This window comes from Scyliorhinus canicula, chromosome 4 (genome assembly GCF_902713615.1).
Source record: "Scyliorhinus canicula chromosome 4, sScyCan1.1, whole genome shotgun sequence".
NCBI lineage: Eukaryota > Metazoa > Chordata > Chondrichthyes > Carcharhiniformes > Scyliorhinidae > Scyliorhinus > Scyliorhinus canicula.
In genome coordinates this window covers 125,374,410-125,389,437 of record NC_052149.1, presented here as the reverse complement: position 1 = coordinate 125,389,437, position 15,028 = coordinate 125,374,410, and the positions used below count along the sequence as shown (strand labels likewise).

Below are 15,028 nucleotides of genomic sequence, written 5' to 3'. Positions count from 1 at the left end.
CTCCGGAATGACGTTCGGAACCAATTCCGCAGACGGAGCAGGAACATGCTGCTTTTAGTGGCCACAGAGGAGTCCAAAATGAGAGGTGAAGAAACTTATTTTATTACAAAGTAAACTCTATAGATAGTACGCTCCAGGCCCCAGCTGGGACTACCCTGCTCAGCTCCCATCTCTGCTGGTTTATATGCCATAGTCCATTTGCTCCTTTCGTGGCCACCACCCCAAAACAGAGAAGTTAGTATTCTATAAGGTCATGGAGAGACTAGTTGGTCCGTCCCCAAAGGCCTCGGGTAGGTTATCACAGTGGCGTAGTACTAATAATGGACCAGAGGACCAGGCTAACATGGGTCCAAACCTCACCATGGCAACTGCTGGAATCTAAATTCAATTATTAAAATCTCTGCAATTGAAAGCTTGTCTCAGTAATGGCCCTCAATTGTTGTAAAGACCCATCTGGTTCACTAACCTGCCGTCCTTACCTGGTCTGGCCTACATGTGACTCCAGACCCACAGCAATAGGGCGGCATGGTGGCACAGTGGTTAGCACTGCTGTCTCACAGCGCCAATACCCGGGTTCAATTCCAGCCTTGGGTGACAGTCTGTAGTTTGCACACTGTCCCCATGTACGTGTGGGTTTCCTCCGGGTGCTCCGGCTTCCTCCCACAATCGAAAGATGTGCAGGTTAGGTGGATTGGTCATGCTAAATTGCCCCTTAGTGTCCAAAGGTGTGCAGGTTAAGATGAAGTTACAGAAATAAGGTGAGGGAGTGGGTCTAGGTAGGGTGCTCTTTCGAAGGGTAGGTGCAGACTTGACGGGCCGAAAGGCCTCCTTCTGCACTATGGGGATTCTATGTGGTTGACTCTTAGCTCCATTCTTAAACAGCCTTGCAAGCCACTGAGTTCAAGGGCAATTAGGGATGTATAATAAATGCTGGTCTTGCATGGTATGAAATAATAAATTTTAATAAACAGACGGCAGGATCGTCCCTGAATCCGGGACTGAATCGGTGGTGTTCACACCAGCTGCACGCTCATCGACTGGAGCCTCTTTCAATTTTTCAAGACTGAGGTCATGCGCTGGTGCGCTTCGGAGGACATACATCCCTTTGATCACCTCTTGGACCTTGGCAATGATGGCCAACCCTGCTGCCCGGGAACTCCACTGGACTGCACATTGAATTTAATGTATTGTGGCGACTAAGCATATAGGGCCTCCGTTACAGCATGGATGCACCTGTTCATCAAGGACTGTGAGATTCCGGACTAATCCCCACTCGGCCCCTGGAAGGACCCCTTCCGTAGAGGTTGGAGGCAATTGTAACCTTGACGGCCACCGGGAGCGGTTGTCCTTTCCCATACCCCTGCAGTGCCAGATATGCCATGATCTGGCAGATATGTCACACTGTCCCCCTGCTCAACCGGAGACTTCGACGCCATGCCCGGTCCGGCAGGTCCTCGAAAGACAGGCGTTGCCAGAACACACATCCCCCAGGGCTGTGGTGACCAGGATGAAGGCCACCATTTCTGGTTGGATTTCAAAGTCAATTGTCGGCAGGGAGTGAAAGTCAGACATGTTAGCATGATGCATACCCCGTGCCTTACCAGGTCCACCAGGCTACAGGGTGGTCCCGGTCTGCGTTGCAGACCCTGCAACCGCATGTTCTCTCCCCCTTCCCCCCTGCCCACTCCCCCAGTCCGACACCCACACACAGGCATCTGCCCACCGTACCGCTGGCCCCATCAGTGCACGGCACCATGGGGCCTTCTGTCCCTGTGCCCGTCTCTGCTGCTGGGGGTGTCAGTGGCTAGTGCTACCCTTGCCAGTGGTGCGCTCCATGCCTTCTGTCTCGCACCATCCAGCAGAGGGTACTGTGCCTGCTGCACGTGGATGGGCCTGTGTTGCCCTGCCGGCGATTTAAGAGGGAGAAGCTGGAATCAGATGTAACGGTATTGCAATTAAATAACTACAAAGACATGAGGGAGGAGCTGACCAGAGTTGATTGGAATTGGTGCCTAGCAGGGAAGACAGTGGAACACCAATGGCAGGCGTTTGTGGGGGTTATTCAGAAGGCACAACAGAAATTCATCCCGAGGAGGAAACAGGCTAAGGGGAGGATGAGGTGTCCATGACTGAGGGAAGTCAAGGACAGCAAAAAAGCAAAAGAAAAAGCGTACAAAGTGGCGAGGATTAGTGGGAAGCCAGAGGATTGGGAAGCCTTTAAAAGTGAGCAGAGGACAACGAAAAAAGCAATGAGGGGGGAGTAGATGAAATATGAGTGCAAGCTAGCTAGTATTATAATAGAAGTTAGGAAGAGTTTTTTTCAATAATAAAAGGTAAGAGAAGCAAAAATAGACATTGGACCACTGGGAAATGTGGTTGGAGAAGTAATAATAGGAACCAAAAAAATGGCAGAGGAACTGAATGGTTATTTTGCATGAGCCTTCACGGTGGAAGACACCAGTGGGATGCCAGAACTCTAGGAGAACCAGGGGGCAGAGGTGAATGCAATGACCATTACTAAGGAGAAGGTTCTGGGGAAACTGAAAGGTCTGAAGGTGGATAAATCACCTGGACCGGATGGACTACACCCCACGGTTCAAAAGGAGATAGCTGAGGAAATTGTGGAGGCATTGTTGGTGATCTTTCAGGTATCACTGAAGGCAGGAAGGGTCCCAGAGGACTGGAAGGTGGCTAATGTAACACCGCTGTTTAAGTAGGGAGGGAGGCAGAAGACAGGTAAGTATAGGCCGGTTAGCCTGACTTCGGTCATTGGTAACATTTTAGAATCCATTATTAAAGATGAAATCACGGAGTACTTGGAAGCGAATGATAAAATAGGACTGAGTCAGCATGGCTTCATCAAGGGGATGTCATGTCCGACAAATCTGTTAGAGTTCTTTGAGGAGGTAACAAGGAAGTTAGACAAAGGAGAACCAGTGAACATGATTTATTTGGATTTCCAGAAGGCCTTTGACAAGGTGCCGCACAGGAGTTAACAGCCCATGGTGTTAAGGGTGAGATCCTGGCATGGATAGAGGATTGGCTCACTGGCAGAAGGCAGAGAGTGGGAATAAAGGGGTCTTTTTCAGGATGGCAACCGGTGACTAGTGGTGTGCCTCAGGGGTCTGTGCTGGGACCACAACTTTTCACAATATACATTAATGATCTGGAAGAAGGAACTGAAGGCACTGTTGCTAAGTTTGCAGATGATACAAAGATCTGTAGAGCGGCAGGTAGTATTGAGGAAGCATGGGGGCTGCAGAAGGACTTGGACAGGCTAGGAGAGTGGGCAAAGAAGTGGCAGATGGATTACAATGTGGAAAAGTGTGAGGTTAAGCACTTTGGAAAGAAGGATGGAGACATGGACTATTTTCTGAATGGGGAAATGCTTAGGGAATCAGAAGCACAAAGGGACTTGGGAGTCCTTGTTCATGATTCTCTTAAGGTTAACATGCAGGTTCAGTCGGCAGTTAGGAAAGCAAATGCAATGTTAGCATTTATGTCGAGAGGGCTAGAATACAAGAGCAGGGATGTACTTCTGAGGCTGTATAAGGCTCTGGTCAGACCCCATTTGGAGTATTGTGAGCAGTCCAGAGGAGGTCCACAAGAATGATCCCTGGAATGAAGAGCTTGTCGTATGAGGAATGGTTGAGGACTCTGGATCTGTACTCGTTTGGAGTTTAGAAGGATGAGGGGGGATCTTATTGAAACTTACAGGATATGCGAGGCCTGGATAGAGTGGAAGTGGAGAGGATGTTTCCATTTGTAGGAAAAACTAGAACCAGAGGACATAATCTCAGACTAAAGGGACGATCCTTTAAAACTGAGATGAGGAGGAATTTCTTCAGCCTGAGGGTGATGAATCTGTGGAACTCTTTGCCGCAGAAGGCTGTAGGGGCCAAATCACTGAGTGTCTTTAAGACAGAGACAGATAGGTTCTTGATTAATAAGGGGATCAGGGATTATGTGGAGGAGGCAGGAGAATGGGGATGAGAAAAATATCAGCCATGATTGAATGGCGGAGCAGACTCAATGGACCGAGTGGCCTAATTCTGCTCCTATGTCTTACGGTCTTATGGTTGAGAAAGTCGTTAAAAATATATATGGGCTTTATAATGAGAGTGAGGTAAAGCCATTCTGGTTAATCTTTATAATGCACTAGTCTGTAGTGAGAGTGTTGTGTTGAGTTCTGGGTACCACAGTTGAGGAAAGATGGGAAAGCATTGGAGGGAGTGCAGAAAAGATTCAGGAGAATGGTTCCAGGGATCAGGAATATTAGGTCAATAGGTAGATTGCAGAATTTGGAACTGTTTTCCTCAGAAAAGAGATGGTTGAGAGAGGTAATCAAAATCACTCGGGTTCTATCTAGACAGATTAGATAGGGAGGAAGTGTTCCCTTGTAGAAAAATCGAGAACGAGTGAGGCAAAATGTAAAGTTAATTGGCAAAGAGCAATTCAGATGTGAGGATTTTTTTGTTAAGCACAGAGTGGTAAGGATTTGGGATGCGCTGCCAGGAGGCAATTGAGTAAAACCCCAAACAAAAAACAAATTAACAGGTATAGGGAAATGGCAGAGACAGAGAACTGGGACAGGCTCACTGGCTGAATGACAACTTTGCTATTCTGTGATCGCATATAAAGGCGGAAAAACCTTGAGAAGCTAAATGGCCTACTCCTGTTCCTGAGTTCCTGGAGACAGCCAAAAACAGAGAGAGACAGAAACACCCAGAGACACATCCGGTGAGAACCTCGCATCTTGCATCTTGCAAATGCATGCTCGTAAGCACACACACATGCAACTGCATGGACTTGCTGACACATGGATGTGCACATTCATGTGCACACAAACACACACACACGTGTGGCTTTCACACTTAGGGACTTTTCACACTTGTGACAATAAGCAATTTTCATTTCAGTCCGTGTGCATGCCAATGCACATACACATATGCGCATACAGGCACATAGACACAGGTGAACGAGTAGGTCCCAGGCAAGGAATAAAATAAAAGCAAAATACTCTGGCTGCTGGAAATCTGAAATAAAGACAGAAAATGCTGGAAAAACTCAGCTGCTCTGGCAGCATCTGTGGAGAGACAAACAGACCTTTGATTCCAAGCTGACTCTTGTTCAGAACTCAGCTCTTGGGAGTTCTGAAGAAGGGTCAGATTGGACGCGAAACGTTAATTCGGTTCCTCACTCCTCAGATGCTGCCGGGCCTGCTGGGAGTTTCCCACAGAATCGGTTTCCATTCCCAGTTAAGATACCTGCCTCTATAAACATCAAAATATGATGACAGTGCAATTGGGGCCAGTTTAAGGTCAGGTCTTACCTGGAGAAGGGTTTTCATCTTTCTCGAGAGGCATCAGTACCTGGATCCCTTTTGCCAAAGTGAACCTCAGTGTCGGGAACTCCTCTGCAAAAGACGTGAAAGAATATTGGACAAAGTCACAGCACAGTCACCGGAATCATTTCATAACTCTGAGTTCACAGAAAACAACCAATTGGGAATGGTTGCTGGTTCAGTGTGTGCATGGCCTGCCTGGGTACCTATAGCACACAGAAATGCAAGGCAGATCACGGGCTCCATTCGGAATAAACTCCCTCTTTGGAACATCCTCCTTCCTAGCCAGACCGATGATTGGGTTCCCCTTGTTCTCTTCTTCCACGCCACCAGCCTTTGGTTAACATAGATCATCCTCCCTCATTTCCGCCGTCTCCAATGTGATGCCACCATCAAAAAAATGGCCATCTCCCCTCTCAGCAGTCTAAAGGTCAACACCTCCTCTTTCAACTTGCCCCTTGACAACCTCCTGAAGCCAACAATCTCAGATCACGATTATTGGAATAGTTACAGTATTGAGAGATGTCCATCATGCTGTAACAGTGATATCAGCAGCCATGTGCAAGATACTCGGCAAAGAAGATGGAACAGTCTAGACTTACCAGAAACACATTTACTCTGCGGCATTAATAAATCCGTTTGAAGTAACCACGTACGTCAGACTATAGTCTCCAAAGATAAGATGGGCCATGCAACCACTGATAGCAGTGCTGGTGATACCAGTCTCACAAAGGGTTGGTGCCACTTACAGGAACCTGGCTAGAAAGTGCAATAAAACCTGGTGGATGGAAGAATATACACACATATCTACGAAAGGGACTGCAGCAACCGGGGCGATTTTTCTGCTTCCCAGCACAGGTTTTCCTACTCCCATCACTGGGGCAGCACAGTGGGTAGCACAGTTGCTTCACAGCACCAGGGTCCCAGGTTCAATTCCCGGCTTGGGTCACTGTCTGTGCGGAGTCTGCACGTTCACCCCGTGTCTGCGTGGGGTTCCTCCGGGTGCTCCGGTTTCCTCCCACAAGTCACGCACGATGTGCAGGTTAGGTGAATTGGACATTCTGAATTCTCCCTCTGCGTACCAGTGCCGGAATGTGGCGACTAGGGGCTTCTCACAGTAACTTCATTGCAGTGTTAATGTAAGCCTACTTGTGACAATAAAGATTATTATTAAGACCACCCCATGCTGCTGTGAAATCTGCAGGCGGTGATGGGCTGACAGCGGGACCAGAGAATCGAGCCGCCAGCGACTGGCCGGGGAATGCCTCGACCCCACCCATTGGAAGGTCTCGAAGGCACACGGAGAAGTTAACACTGGGTGGTCTGGAAGAAACACTGTCCGGTATCAAGCAGGCGTCCATGTCAAGGAGCAGAAGGACCAGGTTAGTTCATTCCTTTACATCCTATGACCTGTCGACAACAGTGCCCTCTTGAGGCAGGGATTGGAAAAGGCCACTGTAGCCTATTAGAATGTCCTAAAAGTGTCAAGACATACTTTATTCCAAAGCCAAACCTTGTCATCGAGTGAGTGTGATTTAATCAGAGGTCCCAAAGACCAGGGAATCTGTCAAACCGTTTCTTACCAACCGATATCACCGAGCTAGTTTTTGCAGCAATTGAAAGATTAACCTATTCCTGACCACAGTGTCAGTTTGTGATGAAAAGATGACTTCAAGCAGTACAGTACGAGAGGCAAACTGAACTTAGAGAGCCAAATCACCCTACAATCCAATGTGACAAAACGGCTTCAAATTACTCAGTTAACTGGGTCGGCCCAAAGCAATTAAGGGAAATGGGGAGCGGGCGAGAAAATGGAGTTGAAGACCAAGATGAGCCCTGATCGTATTTAATTGTATCGACCGGCCATGAATCTACTCCTGCTCCTCTTTCTTATGTTCATGTGAGAAGGCATTGAGCACGATTTGTAACAGTAAACAAGAGTTACAGAAATGCAATGTAAATAGTTGAACATCTTTAATATACTAAAGTATACTTGGAGGAGGTATAGTATAATGGGTATCAGGTAATAGAGGCAGTTTTAAATCATCAGTATTTGTAAATACTGGGTATTAGAAATGAGGTATGGCTTTAAGCAAGTGTAATTTTGTGTTTCTCTGAGAAGAAAGGATTAAAACATTAATTAGATGCATGTTAAGGTGTCTACGTGTCTGTGGATTTGGGTTTCATTTGAAACTGTGCCTGCATTGTAATCAAGGGTTTATGACGTGAGCATAAACAGAGTTAAAGAAAGACTAGGCTGTTACTTAGCAACCAAGGTGGCCCCTTGTTGCTCAGAACTAACCTTACAGTTTAGTTTTAAGCTGGACCCAGAAGCAGTTGGAACGAAGTCGCTGAGAAGAAAGCAGCTCTCACAGAAACTGCCAGCAGAGTGGCAGGACAATGGAGTAAGGGCAGAAAGCAAATCCCACAAGCTAAAGAACAGAAAGTTCTCGAAACCAGGGGATGAAAAGAGAAATCCCAGGAAGACCGATGTCAAAGGGACACAGGAATTGGAAACTGAACAAGGTATTGTTCCCTGAAATTAAAGAAAGGGGAGGAGAGCTGCTCCCGGTTAAAGATAGAGTTACAAGGTGCAGACCTGGTGAAGTTGACGAGCGAGATATAAGACATCTGAAGTAATCCTAAGGTTGGTGATACCATAAGACAGCCTGTGGGGCAGTGGTGTTCTGATGGTGTGTCTGGGACCTGAGAGATGGTCTGGAAGCTTGAATACAGTGAGATCTTTATCTGGGGAGTATTCATGAGTGGAAGAAGGACTTTGGGTGGGGTCTCTGGAGCGAAGCACTGCACAGGGTCAACTCCACCTCCACTTGTGCAATGCAGCTGAAAGTGGTACACAGAGCCCACTTAACCAGAACCCGAATGAGCAGGTTCTTCCCAGAGGTGGAGTACTAATGTGAACGGTGCCAAGGAGGCCCGGCCATCCACACCCACAGGATCAGGTCATGCCCCAGACTCGCTGGGTTCTGGGCAGACCTTCTTCGAGACAATGTCTAAGGTGGTGGGGATGAGGGTGGAGCCGTGCCTGAGAGTGGGAGCCTTTGGGGTATCAGACCAGCCAGATCTCTTCATGGGGAGGAGGGCCGACACACTTTCCCTTTCCTCCCTAATCGCACGCCGGTGAATCCTGCTCAGCTGCCGATCAGCACCACCACCCAAAGCTGCAGACTGGCTGGCCAACCGATTGGAATTTGTGCTGATGACGAAAATTAAATTCGCCATCCCGGAATTGGAAGAAGGCTTCCACAAAATGTGGGAGCCATTCACCCAGTTGTTCCAAGACTTGTTTGTAGCCGACAACTAGGAAGCCAAAGAACAGGAGGGTGGGGGGGGGGGGGGGGGGGGGGGTAGCCATGACACAGCAAGGAAGGGGGGGAGGGGGTTAGGGGAACAAGGAACTCAGCCAAGCCCAACAAAAGAACCAGGAGACACAAGGGGGGGGGGGGGGGGGGGGGGGGGGGGCAGATGCAACAACCTGAACCAAAGAGAAGAAAAACAAAGAGGAAAACCGGTGGGAAGCGAAACGCAGGAAACAAAATCGCTACTGCAAACACTGTAAGGAGGAAGAAAAAGGAACATGTGATGTAAATAGCTGAAGCCGATCTATGTGTAAATAGTTTTAGTTTTACTTTTTATTTTATTTTTTTTATCTCCTACTGATGTTCATATTTATATTTGTTTTATACACCAAAACCTCAATAAAAAACATTTAAAAAGAGAAATTCACAGAAGTTGTGTTGGGCCGTGTCTGCCACTTGGTTTCAGAGTGCAGTGTGTCTGACCACTGGTCTCCCATTGATTTACACGGACTGTGTACTGATTGGCAATGTTAGGATTGCAACTCGTGTTACCCTTAAAATGTGTGTATATTTGTGAAGACATAGGTGGGCTGAAGGAGTATTTGTACTACAGTTAAACTTTCATGTTTAATAAATGTTTCAGTATCTTGTTTAAAGTTAATCAGCAGTCCTGTGACTCTATTCATCCATGTCTCGAAATAAAAAAATAAAAGTTACAATCTATGCAGCCAGGCCTTTCCTTGGATTGCCACTTTGCTGTGGTAAAGATGCTTGAACCTTCCGTTGATTTCAAGAGCAAGCCATTGGGAATCTTTAACTCCTGGCAGGGCCTCCGGTGATGGTATGCTCGGAGAGGAGGAACCATACAAAGTGCAATCCAAAACAAGTATTCCATGGCGGATCAGGCAGCAGATACTCGTATGGTATCAAACACTACTGTTTAGTGTTTGATACCATACTGAGGGGCAGGTTTAGCTCACTCGGCTAAATCGCTGGCTTTGAAAGCAGACCAAGGCAGGCCAGCAGCACGGTTCGATTCCTGTACCAGCCTCCCCGAACAGGCGCCGGAATGTGGCGACTAGGGGCTTTTCACAGTAACTTCATTGTAGCCTACTCGTGACAATAAGCAATTTTCATTTTTTCGTTTCACGACAACGGTGGATGAAGGATGCAGCAGGTGGGAGATCGCCAGTCGTGGAGCTTCCTTTGTCACTGGAACTGGATCTACTCTGCCAAGGACCGTGTGTCTGTTGATGTGCAACGCCATAGCCACGTAAAAAGATGTCCCGCAAAAGGCAATTACCTAGGGGAAACTAACACAAACCCCCCCCCCCCCCCCCAACGTACACAGCCAGGCCCTGTGGAGATCAGCGAAAGGTGACGAGGACAGGGCCATGAGATCTGGAAGTCCCTAGTTTCGGACCAGCACGTAGGCGGTGGAATTTGATTCAGCCTTCCCGTTCTTGGAGCAGGAACAGGGGAATGTTTCGGCAGCGTTCCTCACGACTGAACAGCCCTCCTTAGGATCCACTCTGCTTCGCATGGGGAAAGGGCGAGAAAGGATGCCCTAAAAATAGTCTGTTCCATCCCCGGCCGGGCTGGAAAACTGCATCCAGCAGGCTCATCCTGCAGTCAGAAAATCAAAGTTAAACGGAATTTCGGAACCTGGAATAGATGAGCCCTCAAGGATAATGAACAAAACAATAGACTGGATCGGAGAACTGCCCTTGTGCCCGTGAACCCAGCCACTTAAACATTAACATCGCTACCCTGCAAGATCATGTGAAGAGCAGCTGAGGGAAGATAGCAGTGCTTAGACCTTCTTCTGGAGAGAAAAATCCGAGGATCAGCCCAGGATACATGGAACTGGATTCGCCATCAAGAACAAACTCGTGAACCGACTCTCAGAGCTCCCTGTCGGCATCAACGAGCGCCTCATGACCCTCCATTTATAACTTGCCAAGAACCGGCAGGCCACGGAGATAGGTACCTACACCCCAGCCCTTGATGCCAATGATGACTTCAAAGAAGGCTTCCGCTCCACTTTGGCACCACACTCTCCAACATTCCTAAGGAAGATCAGATTATCCTCATTGGGGACTTCAATGCCAGGGTTAAAATGGACTAAAATCTGGAAAGGAACTATCGGGAATGAAGGAGTTGGGAATTGCAACTTCAACAGGTTTCTTCCCCTCGCCAGATACGCGGAACAACAACTTGTCATCGAAAACACACTGTTCCACCAAAAAAACTACTTCAAGACTTTCTGGAGACATCCAAAATTAAAGCCCGACAGCATGATTGACTTAGTCATCGCCCTGTCCTGAGATCATGCCTAATAAATCTACAGGGATTCTTCTAGGATGTCACTTGTAGAACTGGAAGAAGGGAAGCCAGTGGATGTGGTATATTTGGACTTTCAGAAGGCTTTCGACGAAGTCTCACAGAAGAGATGAGCGTGTAAAATTGAAGCGCAATTAAGGGTGGAGATGGATAGAAAACTGTTTGGCAGACAGGAAACAAAGAATGGGAATAAACTGGTCTTTTTTTACGTCGGACTGTCTAATACTATCATTTTCTATTTCCGCCCCGCCACGCCACGAGAAGGCCGCCCACAACTGCCAGGAGTGGGAGTAGACAAGAGGGGGACTGCCGGACATGTGGCCCTTCACCTTGGCAGACCAGAGGGTCCTGGATGTGGTCGGCGGAGGAAAGGGAGGTCACCAAGGTGGAGTTCGGCTGTGGGCAAGGGAGTGAGACCAGGCTTTGTTGCAGTTCCCCATGACACCGAACACCACCCTCACCATCCCACCCCCTCACCCTACACCACTCCCACCCTCACCAACCCACACTTCCACCCACAGGCTCACCCCTACCACCCACCGACCCGTAGTTTAATCATGCGTCTTGTCTTGTGTGGTGCAGGAGTTGCTGGAGAAGGGGCCAGTCCATCCGGTATCCCCTGCCCCCAACCGGTGCCACAGCCGAAGGCCCCTCCCCGCCATTAGCCGAGCAGCGATGAGCTCAGCTTGGATGGCAGCCCTCTGCCCCAGACTTCGGAGACCGTGGAGTTTGGGTCGGAGGATGACACTGACTTTCCGTCCAACACCCTCCCATCATCCCAGAGACACCCACCTCAGTAGGGGACTTTAGCGAAGAGGCTCCTGCTGGGACAATCGGTAGAGATAGGAACACCCGAGGGGCGGACAGTCGGAGGGCAGGCCGAACACTGCTGTCCAGACGGGTTTCAGGCTTCTGGAACGGACAGTCCCATCGATTGCGGAGATGCCGTCGCAGAGCCAAGGACCACATCAGGGGTTGTCGGCGAGCATCGGCTACCTGTAGATGCAGTTGGAGGAGTCCAGCCAAGTGCAGGAGCAGGTGGTGGTGCTGACATCACACAGGTGGCATCCACGGTGGAGGCATTGGGGGGCGACGGTTTTGGTTATGGATCAGCATGTCTGAGGCCTGGGGCATTTTGTGCAGGTGCTGGACGAAGCCCAGGACAGGGTTGCCGCCTCACAGGCAGCAATGCCCTAGAGCCACCTTGACATCGCAGCGGCGCTTCTGAGCGTGGCCCAGTCACAGCAGGCCATTGCTGGGGACGTTGGCGGCATTTCCCAGGTGCTGGCCAATGTGGCACAGACATAGAGGGAGGTGGCCGAGTACCAGAGGGAGATGGCGCAGTCAGTGGCTGATGTGACACAAACCCAGAAGATGGTGGCACATTCGCAACGTGATGTGGCGCAGTCTCAGTCGGAGATGTGCTCCATGGCCGTGAGTGTGCAGGCCCTGGTCGAGACCAGAGCAGGCCTACAGGACTGGCAGCGCCAGGGGGCAGGGGAGCCTCGGGAGATATCTCCGCTTGCACCCCCATCCCATGGAGTAGCCCGGGGGCCATCTGGCACGCCGAGGGTGGAGGAGGTGGTGGGGCCCATACCGGTGACTCCCGCAGCAGCACCTCGGACTCCCGTCCCTCCTGTCCCTGGTGCATCTGGTGGGCAGTGGGCGGAACAAGGTGGCACCTGTGCAGCAGCTGAGCCCATCAAGGCCCGGTCACCCCAGAAGAGGCCCGCCAACGGGGACCCAGGTCACAGGCGGGAATCACAGCAGGCCGCCTCCACTCCTGATGTACCGTCTGGGGATCCAATTAGACGTAGCTTTAGGGCCCATAAGGCCAGAAAGTTCAAAACCAGTGAAGGTGACATGGGTGCAGGGCACAGTTTAATTATTGGGGCTAGAGCACAGACCTGTATGTATTTGTGCACATTAAGCACCTGTTACCACTGTTACAACCTGTCCCGGTGCTCTGTCGGATGTGTTGTGAGTGGTGGGCTGGCCTGAGCTGGCCAATGAGGGGGTACGGGGAGGGGATGGGTGGAAGTTGTTGGTGGCCCGTGCTCCCCACCCTCCCCCACCTCCCCGACCATCCCCACCACCGTCACCCCAGGGATTCAATGGGACTGTGTGATGGAATGTCCAGCTCGCATGCAGGGATCACCCAGGTGGAAAGTGCTACCGTGGGCATGAGTCAGACATTGTCGAACGATGCGGAGCTCCAGACCACATCGCAGAGTGGGTTGTCATCATCCCCCATCCCATGGACCAGACCCACTTGTTACTGGCAATCCAGGCACCCCCACCCTGTGGCAGGTATGTCACAGACGGGGTTGCAGGCGGGCGGGTGGCCGTACCCTGGGCTAGTTTGCCCCCCTACCCCTTGTTGGTGAACCTGGAGGCGATCAGAGCGTCTCATGCACGTTTGCCCTGGCGCACACGTCGTGTGGCCTCCCGTGCCTACCTGAACCCTATGTCCCGGCCAACTTCACCTTCCCACACATCCTCCTCGTCAGATTAGGCCGGGTGTCCCTCCTCCTCCTCCAGCACGAGGCCTCTCTGCTGCACGATGTTGTGGAGGATGCAGCAGACTGCCATGATGTGGCCAACCCTGTCAGCATCATACTGGAGGGTCCTTCCAGAGCGGTCCAGGCATGTGAACCGCATCTTCAGGAGGCCGAAGCACCACTCGACCACTCTCCTGGTTGCTATATGGCCATCACTGTAGCCGATCTCCACGTCGGTCTTTGGCCTCCAGATAGGCGTCAGCACCACGACCGCAGCGGATAACCCCTGTCACCCAGGGGCCAATCCCCCAACCCGGCAGGGGGGGGGGGGGGGAGGGGGGCGTCAGCGCCACGACCGCAGCGGATAACCCCTGTCACCCAGGGGCCAATCCCCCAACCCGGCGGGTTGTCAGGAATCGTTGAGGGTGCCAGGATGAAAGCGCCCTGCACACTGCCCGTAGAGAAGGGCACAGAAGTGTATCATATGCAGTCATATATCATATATGGTCATATATCAACTGCACTTTTATCGAGTGGAACCCCTTTCAGTTGGTGTAGAGCGGCCTGTCATCTTCAGGTGGTTTTAGGGTGACATGCATCCTGTCGATCCCCCCCACGGACCCGAGGCATCCCATCGATGGCAGCAAACACTGCTGCCTGGACATCCTGGTGGGCTGAGTCCATATTGGAAGTGGATTTATTGAGCCGCCTGGGTACATAGGGCCTCCGTGATGGCGTGGATGAACCTGTGCACCGAGCTCTGTGAGACCCCGGAAAATTCCCCCTCTGCGCCTGGAAGGACCCCGTGGCATAAAAATTCTGGGCGACCGTCACCTTGACGGCCACCGGAAGCGGGTCCCCCCCCCCCCCATACCTCCGTGGTTCAAGGTTGCCATGATCTGGCAGATGTGTCGCACTGTCACCCTGCTCAGCCGGAGTCTTCAACGGCATGCCCGGTCCGGCAGATCAGCAAATGACAGGCGGTGCCGGTACACACAAGGCCTCACACGGCTACATTGTGGCACTTCCCCCTCCTCGGCCTGTTGGGTGACTCGCTCTCCATCCTGAGCAACTGCCTGCTGTCCCTCTGCGGCACCCTCCACTGCTACACACTCCGCTACGGCAGCTTTCTCCTCCTCCTCGAGCAGCGCCAGCTCGTACAGCCGCAGGGCACCCCCCCCCCCCCCCCCCCCCCCCCCCCCCCGCCAAGGGCTGCGGCGACCAGCAGGAAGGGCACCATTGTTGGTTGAATTGAAATATCCACTGTCTGCAAGGGGTGAAAGCGTGATGCATGGTGCATGCCCCCTTGCTCATCCAGGTTCAATGGGCTACATGGTGGCCCTGGTTAGCACTGTGGGCTCTGCCCCTGCACCTTTGGCCCCATCATTGCCCACCACCGCGGGGACTCTGGCCCTGGCCTCCATCTCTGATGCCAGGGTACCATCAGCTGGTGCTGCCCTTTCCAGCGGTACGCTCCATGACCCCCCGCCCGGCGCCCCCGTAGGGGCTACTGTTGCCGT

At 51.1% G+C, this 15,028-nt stretch overlaps 1 protein-coding gene across 2 annotated transcripts in view; it reads right to left on the bottom strand.

Moving 5' to 3' along the window:
- Window positions 1-15,028, bottom strand: part of LOC119964945 (regulator of G-protein signaling protein-like) — a 182,411-nt gene that overhangs the window by 65,076 nt on the left and 102,307 nt on the right. For both annotated transcript variants that reach the window (XM_038795164.1, XM_038795166.1), the window contains exon 14: window positions 5,333-5,416. In XM_038795164.1, the coding sequence (XP_038651092.1) occupies window positions 5,333-5,416 (84 nt within the window). The remainder of the gene's footprint in view (window positions 1-5,332; window positions 5,417-15,028) is intronic.